Source organism: Telmatherina bonti, assembly GCF_933228915.1.
Source record: "Telmatherina bonti genome assembly, chromosome: 6".
Taxonomy (NCBI): domain Eukaryota; kingdom Metazoa; phylum Chordata; class Actinopteri; order Atheriniformes; family Telmatherinidae; genus Telmatherina; species Telmatherina bonti.
Window position 1 is genome coordinate 30287443 of NC_136624.1, and position 24652 is coordinate 30312094.

At 38.3% G+C, this 24652-nt stretch overlaps 1 protein-coding gene across 1 annotated transcript in view; it reads left to right on the forward strand.

The window, feature by feature from the left end:
* The window catches only part of bsnb (bassoon (presynaptic cytomatrix protein) b), a gene marked incomplete at both ends in the record, with an annotated part of 67173 nt that extends 64802 nt beyond the window's left edge, over positions 1-2371 (forward strand). The window contains 4 exons of the mRNA XM_079242289.1: positions 51-844; positions 1862-1973; positions 2076-2222; positions 2331-2371. Coding sequence (XP_079098415.1) covers positions 51-844; positions 1862-1973; positions 2076-2222; positions 2331-2371 — 1094 coding nt within the window. The remainder of the gene's footprint in view (positions 1-50; positions 845-1861; positions 1974-2075; positions 2223-2330) is intronic.
* Positions 2372-24652: the final 22281 nt, after the last annotated feature.

Sequence of the window (24652 nt, forward strand, 5' to 3'; positions counted from 1 at the left end):
CAACACATGTGACCAACTGACTGACGATGTTTGTATTGGTTTTTAAAAAGCATATCATTTGAGCCAAGAAGAAACTGATTGGTTTGAGAAACCCCGGGAGGCCCGCTCTGATCGTTCAAGACATCATGGAAGTGGAAGTCACTCCTCCACAGGTAGACGCAGTAAACACACGTACCATGACTATGAAGAGCCTCCAGAGGAATACTGTCAACAGGATGAGTACAACCAACAGCGCCACTCAACCTCCACGTCACGGGACCACCGTCATCATGGTAGCAGCTCTGGCAGACACAGCTCCTCACGTCACTCTTCAGAAGAAACCCGGGCTTCGCGATCTTCCAGGTCCCACCCTAAAGATCCATCTGGCCGCTCTGACGGCAGGAGCTCCTCTTCTGCTCAGAGAAGGAGTGGGGCGGACTCTCGCTCCGCCCATGATAGTCCTCGAAACTCAGGAGACTTCTCTCGAGAATCAGTTTCTGCTCACCACCATGGCACTGGGGGAAGGAGCCAGAGACCACAAGGAGATCGCACAGCCACCAGGAGACAAGATCCTAATAAACCACAGCAACAGCAGCCCCCTCAGGGCCATGCTGGGCAGCAGCGGTCAAGTGGTCAGGGACAGTTTGGAAGACATCCAGGCTCTGAACCACTGGATGGTCCCCAACAATCCCAACAGCAGCAGCAGCAGCCACTGCAGCAAGGCCAGACCCAGCAAAGCAACCAGCCCCCAACTACAACGGCAACAACTGGTCCAGCACAGCAGCAGCAGCCCAAATCTGCCCAAGCGCCATCACAGGGACGTCAACCAGGAGTGGGGTCTGCAGTAGGGCAGCCCGCCCCAGCAGTAAGTAGATCCTAACATGGTTTCCTGCATGAGATCAATTTCTGATGTTACATCTATTGAAAGAATATTCTCTCCACTTTAGCAGCCATGTCAATACATGCAAAAGAAAACAAACATTATTTGGCAATGTTGCCTTATTTAACCTTCAAATACTTGAAGCAGATGTCACTAAAAATAATAACTGTTTTTTGTGAAGTTTACTCATATAACTTAGCAAGACCTCTTCAAGTCAACATTATGCTGTGACAATTCACATGAAAAGTTAAGTGATTAGGGAGTAAGGAAGGAAAGCAATAAGATTAAACTAATCTTTGCTCTAACTCAGTTATTGTGACAAAAAGACCCACAAATGATTACCCCTCAAATTACTTTGTCACCTCCATCCTCAATATAGCAGCAGCTATTAGCTACAATATGTATTTTGTTGTTTAAAAATATTAAAACTGTTAAATTTCTTGCAATGTAAACACACTGAAGCAACCACCTCACAGACAGCAGGACATGTGTGGGCAGAATCAGGGCTAGTTTTGGCACTTATGGCTCAATTACGGCACTGGCAAGTGTTGTGTGTGCCACAAGTGGACCAGATGTCAGTTGCCAGCCTTACTGCAAGTCTCCCATTGGCCACATGGGATCCAGATGTCAATTGTTGGCCTGGACGCAGATTATGACTGGTATTTTGTGGGCCAGAAGTGGTCAGAATAGAAAAAGCCTTCCTGGAAATAGATTATGGTAATTGTTTGTTGATAAAGTGGCTGAATTTTGGATGTCCGATTTCATTTTGTCAACTTATGAAGTGATGGTCATATTTGGGCCAAACAAAACTTCACATTGGGGCCATATTTGTTTAAAATATTTTTGCAATATAGGGATTATCTATTTATCCGAGTCATGACTTTTTACTAACTGACTTATTGGCACACTTCATTTGAAATGGTCATAAGTTAAAAAAATCATTTTTAAAAAAGAAAAACAATAAAAACAGACAAAATTAATGTTCTCTTTTATTTTCTTAAGGCAAAGGTGGACGCTACACCTGCAGCAGCTGCCACTGGAATGAAATCCACAATGGGAGTCCCATCAGCACCTCAGCCTACCAAAATAGCCACACCCCCTCTAACAGGCATTGGTAAGTATCTGCTATTTATTCCATACATGACCTCAGGTAAAGCAAAAACAAAGAGATGGATTCCATTTCAAACTTTTTTTCTCAATCAAAAAAAAATTGCAGGCTCCAAGGCGGCTCCAGTTGGTATCGGGAGTAAGCCTGCAGGTATTGGCAGCGCTGCAGCAGGGCAAGCACCTGCAGAAGGGGAAAATGTTCTCACCAAAATCCTACAGGGAGGGGCAGCAGAGCAAGCAGGAAAGCTGGGAGATGGTATGGTCATGGGCTTATTACTCTCAAAACTGATGTAGTTCCTTAAATGGATAATTTTTTTTTTGTTTGTTTTAACATTTGGCTGTTTCTCGTTTTTTACTCTGACAGCTTTGTCTGGCCTTGGGAAGAAGTTCACCTCATTTTGGTGAACTTAAGAGATGAGGGTAAGTGAATTGCAGTTTTGCTTTTTGCAGCAATGTTCTGTTAAGGAAACAATAGTGGCTGAAAAAGCAAGACTTGCCTTCTCTTCTTCAATATTTTTTTTTCCGCATTTGAGGTGAAACCGCAGCATGCATATGTTTTTATTTATAGTGCGTAAATGTAATTTTATTTGATCTGAAATAATTGTCTCTTATTTGTGTTGTAGCTATGTAATTTTGTAACTTTTTGGCTGATGCCTGTGTTGGCAAGGACTTTTTGAAAAAAAGAGGTTCTTAATCTCTTTGGGATTTTCCTGGTTATAGAAATGTTTTAAAAAGAAGAAAAAGGAACACATTAAATCAAGTGTTTGTTTTCTTGTTGGTTTTTTCAGGGTATCTAGAGGTGAAATAAGATGGATTGGCTGCTTTGTACTGGAAAAACCTATGAAACTCTATTTAAATACACTTCACATCACACAGAATATAGAAGATGAGAGATCCTGAGTACAACAGTAAGAATAAAGATTTCTTTAATTTTCGTTTGATTTGTCTGCCTGAAAGAATTTTTTTCTTAAACACATCTAAATTATGCTATTGTAGAAAGCTTTTTAAGATTTGTCATGTAAGTGTCATGTTGTAATTAACAGCAACTTGTTAAACTTCAGTAAACTTTTAATATGGTTTGTATTCACAACATTAATTTTACCTTTACCTCATTTGGGTTAACTAGTTCACCAAGACTCCAAAGGTTGCCACGTCATGTTTTGATGATCTAACAGCTGTATATTTACATTGATAAGCAGAGACCATGTCTGCATAATGAGAAGAATCATGTGAAGTGATGACTCATTAAATGCTGTGACTCTGTACCTTTCCTTTCCCCCCAAATTACCGAACAGAGCTGGAATCAAAGGATGCCTTGTCAGCACTGAATTCCCCAGACATGGGCATACGATTGAAGTGAATTAAATAAGGGGGATCGCTTCATCAGCAGGCTGTTACAGGACTTGAAGAGTAGGCTGAAGAGGCCTGAAACTGAGTGGATGCTTGGACAGAACTACAGTCCCAGGAATGATGGTAGAGATGACTGAGACCTTGTTAAATGAGTGGTAAGCAATTTCTGAGTAAACATATATATATATATATATATATATATATATATATATATATATATATATATATATATATATATGTATATATATAATTAGATAATATGCAGTTAGATTAACAGATAGCTCAATTTAGTTATGCTGTATTGTTTGTCTTGTTTGTGTGTGTCTTCTTCACTGCCCCTAGTTCACTGTTGGGTGAAATAGTAATTAGTTCACTAACAAATGGCAAAGTGATAAAAGTTAGTCTTCTTGAAACTTGTGCTATAGAGGTGAGTGGTCATAGCCTTAATAACCCAAGGTCAGCACAAGAATGGTTCTGAATGACTTCTGACTCTGCACACCTTCAATAATCTGCAGCAAGACAACGTGCTATAATTAGCCTGAGAAAGCTAACCATGGCTTGGCTTTAATGTTACACACGCAAAGGCCGACAGGGACAATATGGAGCACGTGTGGCCACTCAGAATTATGACTCACGGTAGGCATCATTACATGGAAGAATGAACAATTTCTACTCAATGGAGCAGAAGTGCTGAAGTGCAAAAAACCCTACTTTTCAGTGGACTTTATTTAGCTTCTATCAAAACACATGCTGCGAGTTATAGTGAGGAACTTAAAGCACATTTTAATGACAATGTGGTATATTTCGCGTGCGTTTCCTCCATTTGGATTAATATCCTTTGTCATCATATCTGTGTGTGGCCAATCTAAAGACTAAAGAGAGGAAATGTAGAGATAAACCAGACTGAATGGCTCAATGGATTAAAGCCAGAACCAGCAGGGCTTTTACAGGTTGGAGTATTGTGCAAAGTGGAGTATCGTAGTAGCCAAGCTGGGACATACAGTAATGTAGCATGAGGCTTATGTCTGTAATGTGATTTTTTTTCTATAAATAAAAAGAATTCTATTTAAAATAATCTTTTAAAAGAAATTTTTATTAATGTTCTTTTCATCTACACGTTAAAGCAGCATTAATTTCGTGTTTGGATGTAGTTTGTTGAGTCGTTTAATTAAAATTGAATTTCTTAACTAACTCACATCTTCACTTTCTTTCAGGTCGATAGTTGGGATGCAGCGAAGTGGAAAGGGAAAGGAGCACCGTTTCTCCTCACCTCCTGGGATCTGTGAGGCAGTACAAGCCCCGCCAACTGAGCCAGATGGATATCATGGGAGAAATTCAGCGTGTTTGGCCATGCGTGTCTCTTCTCTGAAACGGCTCAATAAAGGAAGCCTCACGGCGCCCTCTTCAGAGATTATAATGCAACACCACTCTTGTCTGAGGAGTATACATTGCACAAGGATTTTTGATTCAACTTTGATGTCTTCAGAGTAATAAAAAATTTCATAGGTTTTCCTTGTACTGAACAGACCAATCTTAGTCTACAGTGATACCACTTGTAACAGACTAGGCCTATCACAGCAATGACAACCAACTTGGCTATTCCACTAAAATCCTTGAATGCTCGGTTTCTCTGCTCTCCACAGTACATTCCAGTATAGGGAATTTGACCCTTTCTTTGAATGTGTTTTTAATTTCTTGTCTTTTCTTTTCAGTGTGTACAGAATGCATTGTGTAAATGTGGACATGAGAATGCACGTACAAATGAAAAACTGGAAAAAAAAAAAAAAAAAAAGCCCATATCAGTACTTTTTGACACCCTAAAAGATGCCGCTGCTCATTAGTTGTAGGATTTTTTTTGGGAAGGGAATCACTACCAGCGTGCCCACAAGTGTTCGTAGAGGTGAGACGAGATTCACAGGGGCGAAAGCACCAAATGAAAGAGTGGCCACGGCTCTTTATTAGCCATTGCAAAGCCATTGTTATTGTCTGCCCCAGAGTCTTCTGGGTCTGTATGTTTTTTTTTCTTTTTTTTTTTTTTTTAATCTGTCTCATGTTTTAGTATTTTTGCTTTGTTTTTTTTCATTTATGCCTGATATTCAGTGAATGGAAGAGCCTTATTCAGTACATGTTTTTACTCGTATACCTCATGTTTTAAAGCGTCCATATCATCATGAATTTGTTTTTACACTGTAAACTATTGTATGTACATAAAACAAATCAGAGATCAAATATGTAAATTTGTCATTTGTGTATTTAACAAATCACTTTCCAATGACTTTCTTTTTCTTTTGGTTGTTCTGTGTTTTTTCTTTGGTATAACTTTATATTTTTCACTTTGTATTTGTTTGAATATCTGTTTTTCCTGCATCAAATGATTTGCTTATTGATTTTTTAAAAAGCAATAGCATGCAGCAAATGGTATATAGCACAATGATGTAAATGTTGCAACTAGTGATGGGAAATATCAAACACTTCTGTCGATAAATAGCTGTAATACAACTTGTCAGAGGGTTTACAACTACAGTACCATGTAAAAACATGCATGATATGTGCAGATGCATAAGAGCATGTAGACGGGTACGCCCACACTAGCACACATTCTCTCTCTTTTGTGTGTATATGTGTTCATATATACATATATATATATATATATATACATATATGTGTATATATTACAGACACATACACACTTGTACACATACTGTACACACTTTCAGTTCCATTTCAGAGCCAAGGTTAATTGAGTTCTCACCAAATAGACGCGTTAACCTCCTGCTGATTAATGAGGTTACCAGTTCACTAACAAGCTGGCCCCACTGCCTCTACTTTTGCAAACACACGCGCACACACACATATGCATACACATGTATACACATACAGGAGAGGAAGAAAGCAATTATCAATTCAAATGTTCTATGCAATGACTCATTTTAAACCTGGAAGTGATTTAGCCTAAAACAGTTCATCATCACTGTACTCACAACAACAACAACAATAATAAAAGAGAATCATAAACTAAAATTATCAAAAAAAAAAAAAAAGGTACTGAAAATGTTTTTACTTAGCAACTTGTCTGTATGAATTTGAATATTGAATATTGAACTAGAATTGTTTTTATTTTCGTGGCATGTTTTGACCCCTCACTCCCTGCATGGGAGACTTGTTGCCAAAGGGTAAACTGTGTAGACTGTCAGTTTTGAATGTCCACCATCACGTTGCTTTGAAGCATGGGTTTGCTTGGCTTTGTCTGGCTGTTTGTGAGCCCTCATTCAGTTGTTGTGCGTTTTGGCTGACCTGGGCTCCTCAGTGTTTGGCTTGCAGTGACTGTCTGTGCTGCTATAAACCTGTGATACAGATGGTCAGCACTTCTCATTAATATGTGTCAATGTACATAGTGGGTGTCAGTATAACTTGTGGGGTGAATGGAATGTTTCTATTGGATATTTCATTGTTGATTAAACCCACTCAGCAGCCAAGCCATTTGAAAGGTGCATGATTAGATCTTTTATTCTTGGAAGTTGTACCAGTGTTTAAATAGGAAAAAAAAAAAAAAAAAGAAGACAAAAAAAGAGTAAGGCATGAATTATACCAAGGTTTGCTTAACGAACCTTGACTCTCACTGGCCAATGCAGAGAATATCAATGAGTAAAATGTTCAGCCAGTCATTTTACAAATCAGGGCATGTCATTTTTGAAAGCACAAGCCTGACTGGTAGCAGTTGCTGCTCGATGAAGCGCAGAAATTTGGAGGTTGCATAACAGTGCCTCTAACCGAGCAGTGTAAGATCTGCATTAAAACAAGGTGGAAGTGTGAAACGGTAGATACAGCCTTCAGTGCAGCCATGCAGACGAGGAGAAGCAGACAGACACATTCTCACATTCTTACTGTAAATACAACTTCATTCTTCTGTACAGCATTTGAGTTTTGAGTACGGCTTTTCATGTGCATCCCCATGCCGTATTTGCTGCCAACTTTTGTGTATAAAAAAAGATTTGTTACTATCATAACAACGAGGATGATGAAACTAATGATGATGATGATTATTATTATTATTGCATAAGCATAATGTATGTGGCTGACTTGTATTGACTGTTTACAACAGTGGAGCAAAACGTGTATTCAGAAACATATCCAGTCTGTGTGGAGTTTCTATACATATTGTATTTGTAAAACAAGAAGTGCAACAACCTCCATGACAATTGCAGAGAAGATTGCTTTTGTCAGACTAACAGGAGGTTTTCAGTTTGATGGATATGATCTGCAATGTGATGGGAGGAGGGAGGAAAAAAATGGAGCTAAAAATCTGGAAACTGTCATTCACTGTTGTAAGTGCAATGGGCAAAATGTCAGTCGTGTATCCATTGTGAAACCTTGTGTTCTATTCAGTGTATTCCTGTAAACAAATAGAGTACATTTTGGTGCATCATGTCAAGTAATGTGAAAATATTGACCCTGCAATTTCCAAACAAAGAAACAAATAAAAAAACAGAGAAGGATTATCTTGTGATCACTGCATGTAGTCTCTGTGTGAAAGTGTGTGTCATCCATTTTTCCTTGCAGTTCTGACAAAAGACACTCGGTTGGAGGTAAGTTGTGCAGGGGGGTTTGCTGCTGATAGAGAAGGGAGATCAAGAATAAAACCTCGACAGCAACAAGACTGTTCAGATAAGACCAGGCTTTGTGCTGAGGTGGTGATGACTTATCCCAGTGTGGGTGGAAAGAGAGAAGTGTGAAGATCAGTGTTTGGATTGGGAGAGATGGAGGCGTAAGTGTGAGTGTATGTCAGAATAAAAAAAAAATTATAAAAAGGAAAATGTTTTTTTCTTCCAGCTTATGTCTGTGGCCTTTACAGTCAATGCAAGTGCAAAGTCCATGATTTGAGTGAAAAAATATTGGTTTTAGTCGTGGTACTATAAGGCTTCTAATTGTGCAAAGACAAAAATGTTTTCTGTGATAGCCTGTCTAAATATGATACCAAATACAACTGAAACAGGAACAGCTGTTGCATATTAAAGTTAATTTCAAATATTACTTCATTGTGCTTCAGAATAAATAAGAGTTAGACAATGAGCTTTTTTACATACACATGAGCATCCCAGATATAAGCTTCATGCTAGTATCAAATAATCTGCAAGAAATTCACTCATACCATGAGAAAGCTATTTAGCCTGGGTGTCCAGGCTTCAGTTCACCTTCAGGCTGTTTTTCTATTCTATTCTATTCTATTCTATTCTATTCTATTCTATTCTATTCTATTCTATTCTATTCTATTCTAGTAATTTAGAAGACGCTTTTATCCAAAGCAGCTTACATAAATACTCATACCCCAATAGGCACATCAGGGGAGCAGCTCAGGGTTCAGTGTCTTGCCCAAGGACACTTCGGTACATATTCAGGGGAAGCCTGAAATCAATCTCCCAACTTTCCAGTTGAAAGATGATTGCTCTTAAGTTTTTACATTCCCAATTATCTCAGATGCTTTTTCTATAACGTCAACAATAACATAAATAAATAAATAACTGTCTTGTGTGGTTCATTTAAATCTCTGGAGTCTGGCTTCACAGGAGTATACCTTTTCTTAGTTTACCCTTTTACACACCATCAGTCTCTGTTATATATTCTTCAGTGAAGTGCTTAATCCAGGGATACTCAGATCTAATTCATTCTCATTTTTTACAAGTGTACATGACACTGAGGAGATTGTAATCTTGCACGACTGCTCAATAACCTTCTCAGGAAAGGACACTCCACTATCCAATTCTGATCTTCCACACAGTGATTCAATGACAGCCACATTTGCAGATCTTGACTACCCTCAGCTGGTTCGGCACAGAACTGTAGGGAAGCTGGGCTAATAAATGAACTTCAATATATACATAAATGTGTGTGTGTGTGTGTGTGTGTGTGTGTGTGTGTGTGTGTGTCTGCATATAAATGTCTCTTTTTGAAGTATAAAATTTAAGAATAGTAGTCCAATTGCTCACCAGAGCACTTAGCATTAGTCTGTTGGTCTGTGCTGAAATTTGCAACCACTTACTAGTAGTTTGATACATTATTCACAAAGAAGCATTCATTATTTTTAACTTTCATCTCGTACAACCTTGATTCCAAGAAAGTTAGGACCATGTGGGCTATTATCAGCACTCCGTTAAAAAGTCTGCTTCTTTGGTGATATAAAGCGGTGGTTCCCTCGACAGGACCCCCTTGTCATTGACAACAATAATGTCAAGGCCCGCCATCTCAACACCACTATTACATGTACCCCAACACTTAAAATGAAATATATGAAGACATAGTATTGTTTACCATATCAGAATGTCATATAAAAATCTGTCCTTGTTTTGCTAGAAGTGCAAAAACTACATTTTACTTGGCCTTGCTCTTGCTCTCAGTCAGATGCAGATGCTGTAAGTCTGTTGTTAAAATAAGAGCGGATGCTTCACACTAGTAAATACTGTGAGACCCCTTTCTGAAATGGGCTGCTTCCACTTAACTTACGATGAACTAGTTGGTCAAATGAATCGCCTTCAACATGCTTTATCTGTTGTGCTATGACTAAAACATTGCTTTTTATTATTTGCAAGCCACTGAATTCTTTTTTTTTTTTTTTCCACATTTTACAAAGTGTTCCCACCTTACTGGAATTGTGGTCATAAAACTGCTCTTCTGTGAGGATTATTACCTCTTTTGGATGATTAAAGTTAAATCTGGTGAACAGAAGCACAAAAGCGCTTTGTTTATTCTGCTTATTAATCTCTTTTAAGAGTTAAAATGCATAACCCAGTGTCATTCTTAATTCAGCCCATCATCTTTTACAACAGTATACTTAGAATAGCAAAGGAGGACAACAAGTTTCTATAATATAACCAGTGAAATAATGTAAATGTCGAGAGACCCTTGCTGCTTCGTCCTTCATGCTAATCCAGACTCATTGGTGGTCTCTTATAACTGACTGGACTAGACAGTCAAAGAAAGCTGGAAGATGTGAGAGGATTAAAAATGAACTTTACCCAGCTCCCCACTAAAAGAAAGTCAATGATTTCTTTAATGAGGTCAGTGTCTGCACTGACCTGCAAACCAAACAATAAAAGATCTTGTGAGTCATGAAAGCCTGAATTATATTTCCACCCATTATTCTATGTCCATCACATTTTCACCAAAGATTAAGATATGATTACTCTTGAGAGAGAAGTACTTTTTGGGATTACAAAGACATTTTTACAAGGCAAACTGTCAGAAACAAAGGTATCCGTAATGAAGGAGAGCCATTATACCACGACCAAGTACACCACAGACTTCCATTAGCAGTTTTCAAAAGGAGCAAATGAGGGCCTTCATTTCAGACATATTTTTGGTAAAGATAAAAAGCTCCACAGAGGTTAAAACACCTTTAAATTTTAGTCATTAACAGATATGACTTGGAAAGAGTGTCATAAAACTTTGACTTAAACCAAAGATTTATTGCTGAGTGTAGCAGTCCGTTCGGCAGCGCCGTTAGACCTCTCCTGGTCTTTCATGCTCAAACTTTGTTGAAGGTCATTTAATCAGGATTGTGCTATGGACAATTTTTCAGACAACTAAACTTATGCTGAGCAGGTGACTGCTTGTATGCTGCAGACGGATTCATCATGTCTTACTGTTGTCTTCAGTAAAAGGCCACTTAATCTGGATTGCCTCAATTTACAGGCATGAAAGTTGTCTCATTAACTGTAATTGGGACGCTTGTATTCATTCATTTCCTGTAAGTTGTGCCGAGAGCCTCAGCCTTTATAGATGAGCCAGTTAATAACATCAGCAGTGACCTCATGAGGAAAAGTTCATGACTCATCCTTAGGTGACTGAAAGCAGAAGAGGTAAGGAACAGGATCCTTATCCCACAAATTCTATATAAATTAGTGGCATATAAATCTCAGATAGCTGTCATATCAACGCAATTCATTGCGCTACAAGTACATGATGCGATTATTTCTAAGATCTGCCTATTTCCACTTTTGCTCTAAGACTTGCAGACTAGACATCTTTATGGAGTAAATAAAGATATATCCTTACAAGTGAGAGAGGGAACCACTCAATCAGACTTTGTTGTGTTTTAACTACACCACAGGAAGCTGCAGATCTATAACCCTATCAGCCTTAATCCAGCTGGTTGTTGAGGAACTGGAAGCTAATGGGGCTGAGGGAGTAAGGACTGCTTGCAGCTCAGGTTTTCCCGCCTCACCTGTCACTGACCACCTCAATCTGCTGGCTTGGAAGTACAGCACTGTCAATAAGCGACTCACTGATAATGAAACAATCCTTCACCAGCAGGCTTTTAGGTCTTCTAGATGCTTTGTATATTTGTCATCGCTGGCTCGTCTCAAGAAATATCAATAACTTGAAATTACTGTTACGTCTCGGCAAAGGAAACACAACAGGATGTAATGTACCTCAGAGAAAAAACCTCTGTCCTTGAATTCCTCAGAAAGTTGACTTAAGAAGAAAAGGCAAAGTTAATAATTAGAGATAAATTTGGGAGAATAAATAATCCAATAATCGAAAATTTCATTGAACTTCATGCTTTTTCTTTTGGTTATTTATATCTAAACATCTGTCATTTGTATAAACGTCTACATTCTGACATCTGTATTTAAAGGTGTCATTTGTCTGCATCTCCAGGATTCCTATTAATCCAAATTACTCTGTATTAGCAATACTTTAGGGTTATACTGTAAGTCCATCAGTTTGTTTCATAGCTGACTTAATATTTAATGAATAAAATATTGGAAAAGGCTTGTCACTAGTTGGGTGCGTTCAACATATTCAAATGTCATATTTTGTCTGAGTAAAACAATTAAGATCTTATATTTTGCTACAACATGTCAGAAAATGCCCCCAAGTTATTGAAGTTATTGAAATTATTTATTGATCAGTCAGTTATTCAAGAACACTCACTGGTTTTTGGTTGTGAGAAAATCTGAAGACGTTGCTACTTAATCTTTCTGAACAAGCACAAATGCAGTAAATAGATATAAACATTTTAAAATGCTCACAGCAGGCAACTATCAAATAAACCTTGGAAAAACATTGTGCTTTATGATATAAGCTGAGAATGAATCATGGTCCTGTTTATACAGTAGAAAAGACAACAAAGGAGAAGAAAAGAAAAAACTGTATGCCGACGCCTCGTCTTTGAAGTTGCCATTTTTTTGTTTTCAGCTTTGTGGAAAGATTGGTCATCAGACTGTGTGTGTGTTTTCTCACTTCTCCTTGCTTCTTTTCAGATGAAAACAAGTTACTTTCTACCCTGTAAAGTTCAGACCTCCCTTTCAAAATCCCCTTTGAAAATTAAACCAATCATCATTCATATTCTTTTCTAAAAACCTGCTAAGAACTGGCTTCATTTCTGCTAAAAGTTAAACAAACAGGCTCGTATTTATCTGGAAATACCTGGATTACTTATCAGTTCACCTTTCTATTTCTGTGAGAGAAGCTTTTTTTTTTTTTTTTTTTTTTTTTTTTTTTAAATATTGGGTCTTAATGATATTATTTGTTGTCAGATTGCATGATAGGAGAGGACAAGCAGAGGCTGAACCTAAGAAGGAGCAGACAGCAGGTTGGAGACAGGAATAACAGTGTTTTTAGCTGAGGCAGTGGTGGCAGAGGTGGAGCAGCGGAAAACACAGGCTCAGGTAGAAGCCAGGGCCAGGAAAAAATGGATCTCTTCAGCAAAAAGAAAGTAACCAGAAAAAAAAACATTAATCTACAAAACTGATACTTAAGTACTTGAATCTATTAATGGCATTGCACTGGTAGGTAGGGCAACAATCTAGCAAACAGTGGACTGCAGACTGGGTCTTAAAGAGGAAGGCTGAGAAGGACCACACACACCTGACTCAAACTAGTCACTCCTTGTGCAGAACTTCATTGGCTGATGGATCCATTTAATGCACGCTGGGTGTGTTGGAACAGAGATACATTGAAAACCTGCAGGACAGCGGCCCTTGAGGCCCAACTTTGGGCACCCCTGCTTTATAGCCTGTAGATGTGAAAGCTGTTTATTGACATAAATGTAAAAATATTTCTTCTGTGGCTTTAATTAAAGCAGGTTTGACATCAAGCTAGTGCAGCTCCTCTGGTGGAGATCTACTCTCAAATAACAACTATGCTGAACTTCAGAAGTTATAAACTTCTAAAGCAAGGGTAGGAAAACCTGCTGGTCCTTGAAGGCCAGGATCCTGCAGGTTTTCCATCCATCTCTGGTCCAGCACACCTGACTGAAATCAAATGGATCCAACTGCTTATCAAAATCTGCACAATGATTCATTCATTTCTGAGGTGTTGGAAGAAGGAGACATCAAAAACTTTTAGGACACCCCTTTTCTAAAGCATCAAGCACTTGTAGAAAAATGCGTTGGAAGCAGATTTTTTGTTAATTAGAATTTTGCTGTATGTTTTTTATATATATATATATATATATATATTTTTTTTTTTTGCTTCATTGTTTGTCATGTGATATTTTCCTCATTGTTCATTATCATGAGCTGTCATTGTGCTAGGTTATTGAGGGTGGGAGGAATGACTTTGCATATGCTTCTAAGTCGCAGTAAAGCTGAAAAACCCTCTGTTTGGATACTCTTCATTGTTTCATCATTGTGTTGCAATAATAAAAAAAAAAGGTGTCTATTCATTTATTATAGATGACTATAGATCATCTTAGATGCAACACAAAATGCTACATAAGGTCCTTCCTGCCAGGAATCCTTTCACTAATCTGAAGTATAGGTTAAAAGAGATGTATACGTTCAACTCATGCTGATATTTACGTTCATACTCACACTAATAAGACTGCAAATGGAAGGTTCTGGCAGCTCCTTGCATCGATCACTACTCTGCAGACGCACGGAGCATTTGCTGCTCTGAGTGCTTCAGATTAATCTAATAACTGACACTCATGTGGTGTCTGTGAATGTGATATCACGATGGAATCACATACAGAACTCAGAGGATGGTGCTTTTCCACCACAAGAGCTCAGAGGTTGTCTCACTGTACTCTTTTTTCCATCTTTTCTGCTAATTTAAGCTGGTATGTGCATGTGACAGACAGCGAGAAGGGAAAACACAGAGATTCAGAGTGTTTTTGTGTGTTCAGTACGCAGAAATGCTGATGCCTCTCCAATGGGCCCTGTCAAGCACACTTAGCATCAGTGTTTACCATGCAAAATGGGAGAAAGTGCTTGTAATTCCAGGTGGCCTGAAGGCAGGAGGAAGACAGGAGCCAGAGGACCATTTCTCTGTTTTGCAAATGCCTGCTGGAGCGTCTATTCAAATACTTGTGAAGGGCAAATTCAATCATGATGGAATTGCAAAATATGATGCTATGAGATCCGACTGTTTCATGGTGCAGCAGAAATTCAGGAATACTAACAGGACATATAGTTACCCTCAGAAAAATCAGTTTAACAATGTGACTGGGCTAGCAGCCTCATGATTCTATTAAAGCTGATATTCCAAAATGTTTGGGGCTGAGAAATCTTCTAAATGTTGAGAGAATGCTCTTGGGTTGTATTAAATGACTAAATGAATGCCATATTTTGTCTTTAAGGTAAAAATGACATTAATGCGTAAAGTCTTGTTGTCTAAGAGCAGAGGTGAATCATCCAGGTGCCATAAAGTAGAAGTCCTGCCATGTTTTTGGATCTACCTGTACATTTAGAACAGGCTAGGTGTTTTCACTAACAGGCTCATCTACCTCACAGTGGAGCTGAGCTAAATAAATTCAGCTGTTTAGTGACTGGTTGGAACAGCTGCCGGACAAGAATTTTACATTTTGGCACCTGGATTATACACCTCTGTCTATGAGTTTGCAGGGCGATAAGATGAAACTAGTTAATGCTGCTGGCTTAGAAACACGAGGGCAGATACAAAACAACAATGCATCATTGCATCTCTGTTAGAATAAGCTAGATGTCAATAAGTGAAGTTTGGAGGTGCTAATTGGTGGATTTTGGTACCTTAGGCCAGTTGTTTTATGCAGTTCCAGTAGTTCCATATAACTCTGACTGGCTCTGGCTGTTTATCATATTATTTTTTTTACCCCAGCACATACTTTGTACAATCCTGTTTTTATGGATGGACATTTTTCCTCCAATGTTTCATTGTTTCTATAAAGCACCTGAATCACCCTGTTGTTGAACTGCGCTAAAAAAATAAACTTGCCTTGCCTTCTGCATGTCTGGTTAGACGCTTTGCTGTATGTTATCATCTCTATGATGTGTTTATTAACTGTAATATAATCTAATATAATAATGCTCACATAACTAAGCCAAATCAGTCTTTGAATCTAATTCCCAGTTGGACACAAAAACAAATGTGTGTACACAACAATTGATTAAGAATCAGTTTTGAATAATCGAGAAATTTAAACCGAACCTGAAAAATAAATCTTATACTGCAGGCCAATGGTGTTTCCCTGCTTTCTCTCTGCCGGCTTTGGTTTCATCTAATCCTGCACACTTGATCTACTCTCATGCAAGCAGAACTGGGTGAATTTGTTTCTATTGCTCAGCCAGTGAGAAGCAGAATCAGATGAGAAAGAGTGCTGCTGAAGCTAAATTACAGGCCAGTACAGAATCCTTTGGAATTTAAAGCTGAGACTTGAAAGCATCGAGATCTTTTTATTCAAAGATATTCAAATTAGCCTCATTTGGAATACACAGTCAGGTTTGGACTAAAGGATGGCATTTATCCCAGACTATGTAATAATATTAGGAAGATAACTTACCCCTGATCATATTTAAGTCCATATATCTATTAATTTTCTTAACCATCTATAGTCCAGTTAAGGATCATAGGGAAGCTGGAGCCTATCCCAGCATTCTCTGGGCGAGAGGCAGGGTACACCCTGGTACACCCTGGTTGCCAGTCCTTGGAGATAAGTAATTAGATATTTTGTCCCAGATAAGCTCCAAATCATTTAAGATTAAGTATCACTTTTAGCATTGCAGCACACAGTTCAAGCTACACACATTCAGCAGACAAGATTGAAGTTATTATTAAAAAAATATTGTAGAAAAACTTCTTAAAAGATGTTGCCAATTTAACAAAGTACAGCATGTGTTTTCAGTCATTTTCAAACTAAACAATATTAACAAGCTTAATCTATCATTAAAAAAAGTTTTGTTACTGACAAACTATTATTCTGAGTGTTAACATTATTACAATACAATAAAGCATTGTATAAAGCATTCAACAGATGATGTGAAATGTTTTATAATGATGTTTAATGTCACATTTCTGGGCTACTGTTGCTTTGCATTTTAGATGAATATGCTACTCCTGTGCTGCTCCACTACTTCTCATCTCAGATATTGGTGAGCTGCAACTGTCCCATTCATGCAAAGAAAATAATTGCTGTGTGTGTAACATTAATGACATATTGACAAATAGCTTCAGTAAAGCCTCTTTAGTATGATACTAAATGGCCATGTGATAATTGTGAACTCAACGAGCTGCTTACATGAAATAACAGAGATGAGTTGGTGATCATATTGATCACTTACTGGGTCTGCCTCTTATCCTTGGGGAGGGTGCTGGTCGCTCTTAGACATCACTCTTCATTCTTGATAGCCACATTTACTAGCCTACATGCTGACCCAGCTGTTGTGTTGTCAAGTGGGTTTAATCACCTACTACAGTCCACGTTTTACTCTGTGTGGATGATGATTTTGTTGTTGCAATTAACATTTTTTTTTCTTTCTCCATCAGTTTTTTTTTTTTGGTTCCCCTGATAATTGTCAGTTTTCTTTAACTTGAGATGTTGTAGTGGTGTTTTGTTTCTTTACAGGTGTAACAGTTTTTTTTTTTTTTTTTTTTTTTTTTTTTTTTTTTTTTTTTTTGGTGTTTATCTATTTATTTTGTTGCTGTTGTTAGATTGAACATCTCATACTGTTGATTTTTACCTGTCTCTCTGTTGTCCCCTTGTCCTCATTACCTTTCTTCTCTTCGCCAAGGCCGGATTATCCAATGGGCATTATGGGGACAGGCCCAGGGGTCCACCCCCACTTGGGGCCCATGTGGGCCCACGTAGGGAAAACACCAGCAGTTTGGACATACAACAAAATGTACATGAAGCCAGATAGTAACACCACAGTCTCCAGTGTGTGGCTATTGGTACCACTGACTGAGAGATGTTAGAAATGTCATTTCACAGTGTATCATTCACAATTTTCACAATGTTGCGGTAGGCGAAGGGGGCCCCTGGATCACTCTGGGCCCAGGGAGCTGTGCACTTTTAATCCGGCCCTGCTCTTTGCTTTCTTTTTTTTTCTTTCTTCCTATTTACTTTCGCCTTTCTTTGCCCCCAACGCTCTTGCCCAGCATTAACATGTTCAATTAGCAATAGACAAAATTTAAGAATAATATTAAAATTTTCTTTGCAAAGCAAATTTGTCCGGCACAACACAGGAGCCAGATCACCATTCTGCTTGCTGTGATGCTGGACAAGACAAGTATGTTTCTGCTCTCAGCCTTGAGATAGGAAAACTGTACAGATGAATTTTTTTACTACATTTACTAAATTGTATTTCTATAAATGAAAAAAAGAACATACCCTAAAATGTGCATCAGAGTAAGAAACTTGGTCTAAATTTCAGATCAATCTGATCCAACACTGACTCCAGGTATTTCACTTACATGCATGTCGAATTGTCTCACAGCAATGCAGCTACCGCTATTAAATGCATAGATCATTACAAAATGGAACGTCAGAACAATAAGGAGTTTTCCTTTGGTACTTTAAGTTGACTTTAATGCTTTTAAAATGATAATTTTCCTGAATAGATGAGCACCAATTTTAACCAAATTTTCTCAATTGACATAAAAGATTTATGTCAATGTTTCTCAATCCTGGTATCCAGGATTTTAATGGATCCAGCAGGTTTTCTATGAATCCTTCCTCCAACCCAGCTGCCTCAAAGTAATTATTGGACAGAACCTGATAAGCTGTTAGATCCATTTAATTTGATTCAGGTGTGCTAAAGCAGGAATACATGAAAAGCTGCAGGATTGCAGCCCTTGTGGAAGCAAACTGAACACTATTTTCTATTTGCTCACAAAGAAGAAGAAAGCTTAATGCTCCAAAAATAAAGTCAGAACAGCAATTTGCTTCTTAACTTGTGTGATTCTTCTCAAATAATGAAGACAGAAGGACACACTCCACATGTCAGGGCTCTAATTCTGATTCACTCATCTGATCTCTTTATTTTAAGTAATTTATTCTTAAATCTTTAATTAAACTGATTTCAGTCAGACTGAAGATAGTGTGATAGTTAGTAGCCATACATAATTAGCAATCAGTGCCCAAATCTGATCTCTAAACCCAACAGTCATTTGTTCGGCATGATTTACCCGGATTTCTATCTAACCTAAACTGAATGCAGTGCACGTTATTTAGTAGGGCTGTGATGATATGCTTTAGTCCCACTTCAATTCGATTAGGATTTTTTGGGTGCCGATTCGACTGAAATTGCGATTCTCAAAATTCTTCAATATTGATGATTTTTTGTAGATTAAAACAAAATAAAATTATCAAACTTATTTTTGCTAATATTTTTTTCTTGATTTCAATTCGGAGAAAACAACACAGTAGCCAGATCGTCATTCTGCTGCTATAATACCCAAGTAGACAACTGAAAAACTGTGAAAACTGAAAACTGAAATGAAATTTTTTTTTATAGTGGGTTAATTTTATTTGATTGAAAAAAAATAGATTTTTTTTTAACAAAAAAAAAAAAAAAATTAAAATTGTGAAACAAAAAAAATCCCGATTTTCAATATTTCAATTAGATTTCCCCACCCCTATTATTTAGACATTGTTATGCTCACCCCACGCATGAAGTGCACACTTCTGAACTTCAGATCAGTGGCCATGTGACATATTCTTAAGAGAAGTGTGAAATTCAAAACCTTAAAACAAAATTCTAAATAAAGAGAAAAAAACCCATCATCCTCTGCCACGTGATTGTACATGGCCAGTGATTCTCATTCAGCACCAAGATGATGTGAAATTCCGTGCAGGCCGCTCTCTGCATCTGATCCGCCCATCCTCTCCTGCCAGCTGCCACTTGCAGTAGTGGTGATGCTGCTCCCTGGTGTGTAGAGGAGGAGAGAGAGCGTGTCCGCTGCCCAATGACAGCGCAGGATGCTGAGAGAGGCTGCTGGGGTGAATGGAGGCGACAAGATGCCGTCTAGAGCGGCGAAGGAGAGGAATTATCATCGATAAAGGTACATCTCTTCATTTTATTTCACACCAGCCCTTCCTGGTTTTCACTACTGGAGGAATGACACCCAAAACAAGGCGAGTGTCCGCTCGTTTTATTGTACGTTTGGCCGAAAAAAGCCGCGCGTTAAAACACCATTCTGTGCTCGTTGAGACAGCCAGTCAGAGCTCACTTGATACCGGCGAATTAGCATTTAAAAGCCGTGTTGAGGCGACACAAAAGCGCCGTATTTTAAAAAAAAAAAAAAAAAAAAAAAAAAGTGTTTCAGTCGGCTTCCTCGCGGAAGTCTAAAATTTCATTGGTGTATTCAGGTGCGCGGCGCGCGCACGCCACACCGGAGCCGTCGAAAAATGTAGGCCCAGAGAGTTGTCAATTGCTCGGTCGTGCCCTCCTTTGCTGCATCAAATGTAATTCAGCTTAAACACGAAGGCAGCAGGCGCGAATATAGACGTTTAATGAAAGGTTTTTGACAACCAGTGTGATGTTCGCGGATTGTTCGTTTCGCGAATCCAGCCCAAAGAGAGCCACCGCCAAAGACTGGAATATGGTGAACAAGCCAATTCGGAGTAACATATTAACATGTTCTCTCCCAATCTATGGCAGGGACAGAGGCGTAAAGCTGTGTAGTAGAATACCTGATGAGGAGGCTGCATGTGTTGCTCAAGCAGCTCTGCACCGAGCTGAACCGGCTCCCAGTTTCCTTCAGGTGAATTCTGAACTGGTATCAACCCACACAGCAGACAGTTTTGCCAGTCCTGCTTTGTCCGCCAATGACATGACCTCTGGAGCACGTTGCTTCATGCTAAGACCACTTTTTGTCTTCCTCACCACACTTTGGTTGGAGTAATAACATATTATTCTGCATGCTGGCTTTCTAAATGTCATAACTTCCCAACAGAAAAACATTCTCCCTCCAGACTCCACACATAGCCTGTGGTGAAATCATTGTTTTAGGACATCTGTATCATCTCTGCTGTTTCCGCACTGCTGCTCTCTGAATTACCAGAGATGATGTTCCTCATTGGCCTACGCTGGCATTTATTGACAGGTTTCCAGTCTGGGTAGCCAAGGGGCTACGTAACTCCAGAACAACATAATCTACTGTACACAATGCAAAATAAAAAGCTGGAACATTGAAGTCTATGCAGGTAGACTATCCCATTTAAAACTGCAAAAAGAATGATTAAAAAAAAAACAGTTTGGTGGCACTACAAAAATAAGCACCAAACTGGTTATCTCTTTGTATATAAATTAATTTTTTGCGAAGTAAACTACGGAGTGGGGATGAGGAGGAGGGTGGCAGCCAGCCCTCTTAGCTGACATGTCTTGTTGTCCTTAATATTATCACTGTCTGCAGTCATATATTGCTTTGGAGCTTCAGATGCAGCTCACACATGGGTAATACTGTTGGGAGGAAGTTTTGTATTTTTAACATTGTCAGAAAAGGGTAATAACCTGCACTTTATTTATTATGTCAGTGCTGATAAGATTTGTGCCTTTTAGGTATCTGGAAACATTGTGTGCAATTTGAACTAATGGGAAAGGACCAGTCACTATGAGGCCTTGTCTAAAATGTGTCCAATTCACATTTTACTTTCTTTCTTTTTTCTTTCTTCTGTGTGTGGGTTTATGTTGTTAACATTTCAGTTCATATTAGCTTTGCTAATAACCAAAAACCTGAATGGTGGCAGAAAGAAGGAGTGAAAGAAATAACACTGAAATATGACATGATCTACTAAAACCAGAAGAAACTAGGGTCACTCGCCTGAGAAAAGCCTGAGTTACCAAACCCATGCCAACACTCAAATTTCACAATCTATTACTATCACCATCGTCAGGATATATAGCACATCCTATTTAGAATCATTGGTCCAGGAAACACACCCTTACACACCAAGATAAAGCACCTTGACATTTATTTATCTCTTTAACATCTACCATCTTGTGTTATTTGTTTATTTAATTACGTTTGTGCTAACGGTTCTGGGCATTATCTGTTGCGTTACAAGCTGTATTGACAAAATGATCCCTATATCCCAATAAGATAGAATCCTTTAAAACATTCCTGGATCCAGACATTGATCTGGATCCCCGTCAAAATTGAATTCTTGTTCCTTATTCTGTTTCTGACATTTCCTGAAAATGTAATCAAAATCCACCCATAACATTTTGAGTCATTGCTAACAGACAGACAAACTAGACAGAAAACATAACCCCTGCAGAGGTAACTAGACAAGTGCACAAGGTGGGTAAATGCTCTTCTAAGATATACACCACCACTGCTCACTTATACTGTAAAGCATCACTGTTAGCACTTTCCTCCAGCTTCAAATGAAGATACTGGGATACTTTGCCTCTGGTAGACAGATGACATTATGGAAAAATAAGGAGCAAAGAGGAAGACATGCAGTTGCCCATCTGGAATATAAGTGCAGCTGTTGCAGTAACATCCCTGATCATTGGCTCAGCAGTGTGACACAGCTGGCACCATTTTTCATATATTTCCCCTCTTCACACCACATCGTTTTTCTGTAATTTTCAATTACGTCTATTACATAACTGAACCGTAACTAAGGCCAAACAGCACAGAATATGTTCGATTTAGCAGCTTACCTTCACTCATGTGCTTTTGTGATAAGAGAGTAAAGCTTAAAAAAGAAAATATACCATAAAGTCACTGTCTGAATCACTGGTGCATCAGTGGTGACATGGACAAAGGCTGACAAACAGTGACTCAATGATGCTTTGCAGGATATTCAGCATGACACTGCAAACTACTGACTTAATTTATTAACACTAGCAGTGTTTCCAGAAACCAGACGTCACTGAGCCTTATTAGGTTTTTACAGAATAACCTTTTTGTCTGTATTAAAGCATTCTGGAGTAGCAAGCAATATAGATAATAAGACATGTGCACATTTGAAATTCGAGTTTCTTAGAGGAATTATTTTCAGTTTAGGATGAATTCCATGTTTGAGAACATATTCTGTGAAGGTCTCCAGACAAATTCTGACAGATTTGTTCTACCATTTTCTATTTGAACATTCATTTCCCATTTCTAGACACCTGTTACTATATATAACTAAGAGATTACTCCGTCCTTTGTGACCCTCTTCAATTCTTCAGTGACTACCCCCAGGCAAGTGCTTCCTCACAAAGGATGCTTCAGTGAGCAGAGCTGAGGGTTTATGTCATACAAGTTCCGACTGAGTTTTGGACTTCAGAGACCTGTTGACACACCTTTATTCTGTCCCAGAAATGCTCTTTTTCTGTTTTTAAGGTAAATTCACACATTGACTAAAGTTTGCAGTGCCACTATATATAGCAATGTTTCCTTTTTACAGACTTTTTGGAAACTTACTCTGTGGACATTTCAGAGAACAAAGGGGATTTATGAGTGTTAGTGCAGACAGAGTCACCATAGCAACTGCATCTTTGGAGTAAGTGTCACCAGACAAGAAAGAGATGGAAGAGTTTTTTTTTTTTTTTAACTCATAGTCCAATGTTATTCATCAACAGACACATTGAGATATTACCAAGTTAGTGTCCATATTTTCTACATGTTTTGTCAAAAGCTCTTTGTGCTTGTACTAAAAATATCGACCGGTGTAATAATGGCACCTTGACTTTAAATTAATCATAGACTGTAATGTGTCTTGAGATATATTTAAGCTACAGATGGCATGGAATGGCCTGGCCATTATTACATCATTAAAAATTAAGTCTCCTGTATAATTTTTTTTCCCCTTGCTACCGAGCTGGATGTGCTTTAATTTAAAACCTGTGAATTCTTCGATTTTAATTAACGTCAGAGCTAAAAAAAAAAAGAAAAGAAAGAAAAGTAGCTTTGTTTGATTAGGTACCACAGAATAAAATGCCTACTGGGACTGTTGCGATCATGTTAAGCTTTTTGACATAAAAAAACTGGATAAGAAAGTAGTTTGTGATATGTGTTTTTCATGCATCATTAAAAAGACAAAATATGTTGCAGACTGAAGAAATGCTCAGTTTGAACATCCTGACAGCCGTATGGTGGTCTGCACAATGTCGGCGCTTGTTAATCTACGAGTTTATGAGAAAATACAGTGATGCAGAACTTTACTATATTTGCTATGTGCCCATGCTTTTATATGCCAGTCATCTGTCATCATTGGTTTTTATTATTAGATCGTATTGCTCAGTTTGTCAGTATACTGTATATTATATAAATGTCACACATGTGATTCTCTGCATACTATGCAGCTCGCTCTTGTGTTGCAGTGCAAACATGGAGCTGTTTTTAGCCTAACTAAATAATAAACCCACTTAACACAACACATTCTTTCTCCCAGAAGAGCAGATCAGCTTGGGATCACTTGCATAATCTTCTAATTGGTTCTGCACTCTACATCATTATTGGATGCACTGAATCTGTGCCTTTTAAACAACTCATAACATGTAATTAATTATAATAATAATAATATTAGTGCAATTGTGTCTTAAAATGATATCTTTGGGGTATGATTTCTGGAAGAACAAATTATTTAATAATGGATGCATTTTTACATGAACACATAGTTTACTCTTCTAGAAAACAAGCAGACACCATCAATCAGAGCACACATATGTGATGTAGGATTCTGTGAGGCTATAAAGCCACCTTCCTCTGACTGCATTTGAAGCATTATTGGGATTTACTGTAGCTAAGTCTTGGCCAATGGGACATCTGGGATGATGCTGGGAAATTTCTGCAGGCTATTTGAAATTGGAAGCACATAAACAGAGACAGTAGGCTGCTGATATTCGTTACACTGACATAAGGCTAATAAAACTATGACCCTTATAATGTTCGGCCAGGCTATATTTTTAAGTGAAATGCCCAATTTATTTAAGTAATTGTTGTGTCTTTCATTTGAAACATACAGAAATTTGATTTATCTGAAAGATGTTTCTCCCTTTTTCCTCAGATCTGACGTTGACGTGTCTCACCTATTCAGCTGCAAAATAAGCCACCCATGTTCAGTTCAAAGAGTCAGAGCAGTCTTATCCCAACGCGCCCCTGTTAGGACCCTCTGGTGGCTACGTCGCTGAATCACAGGAC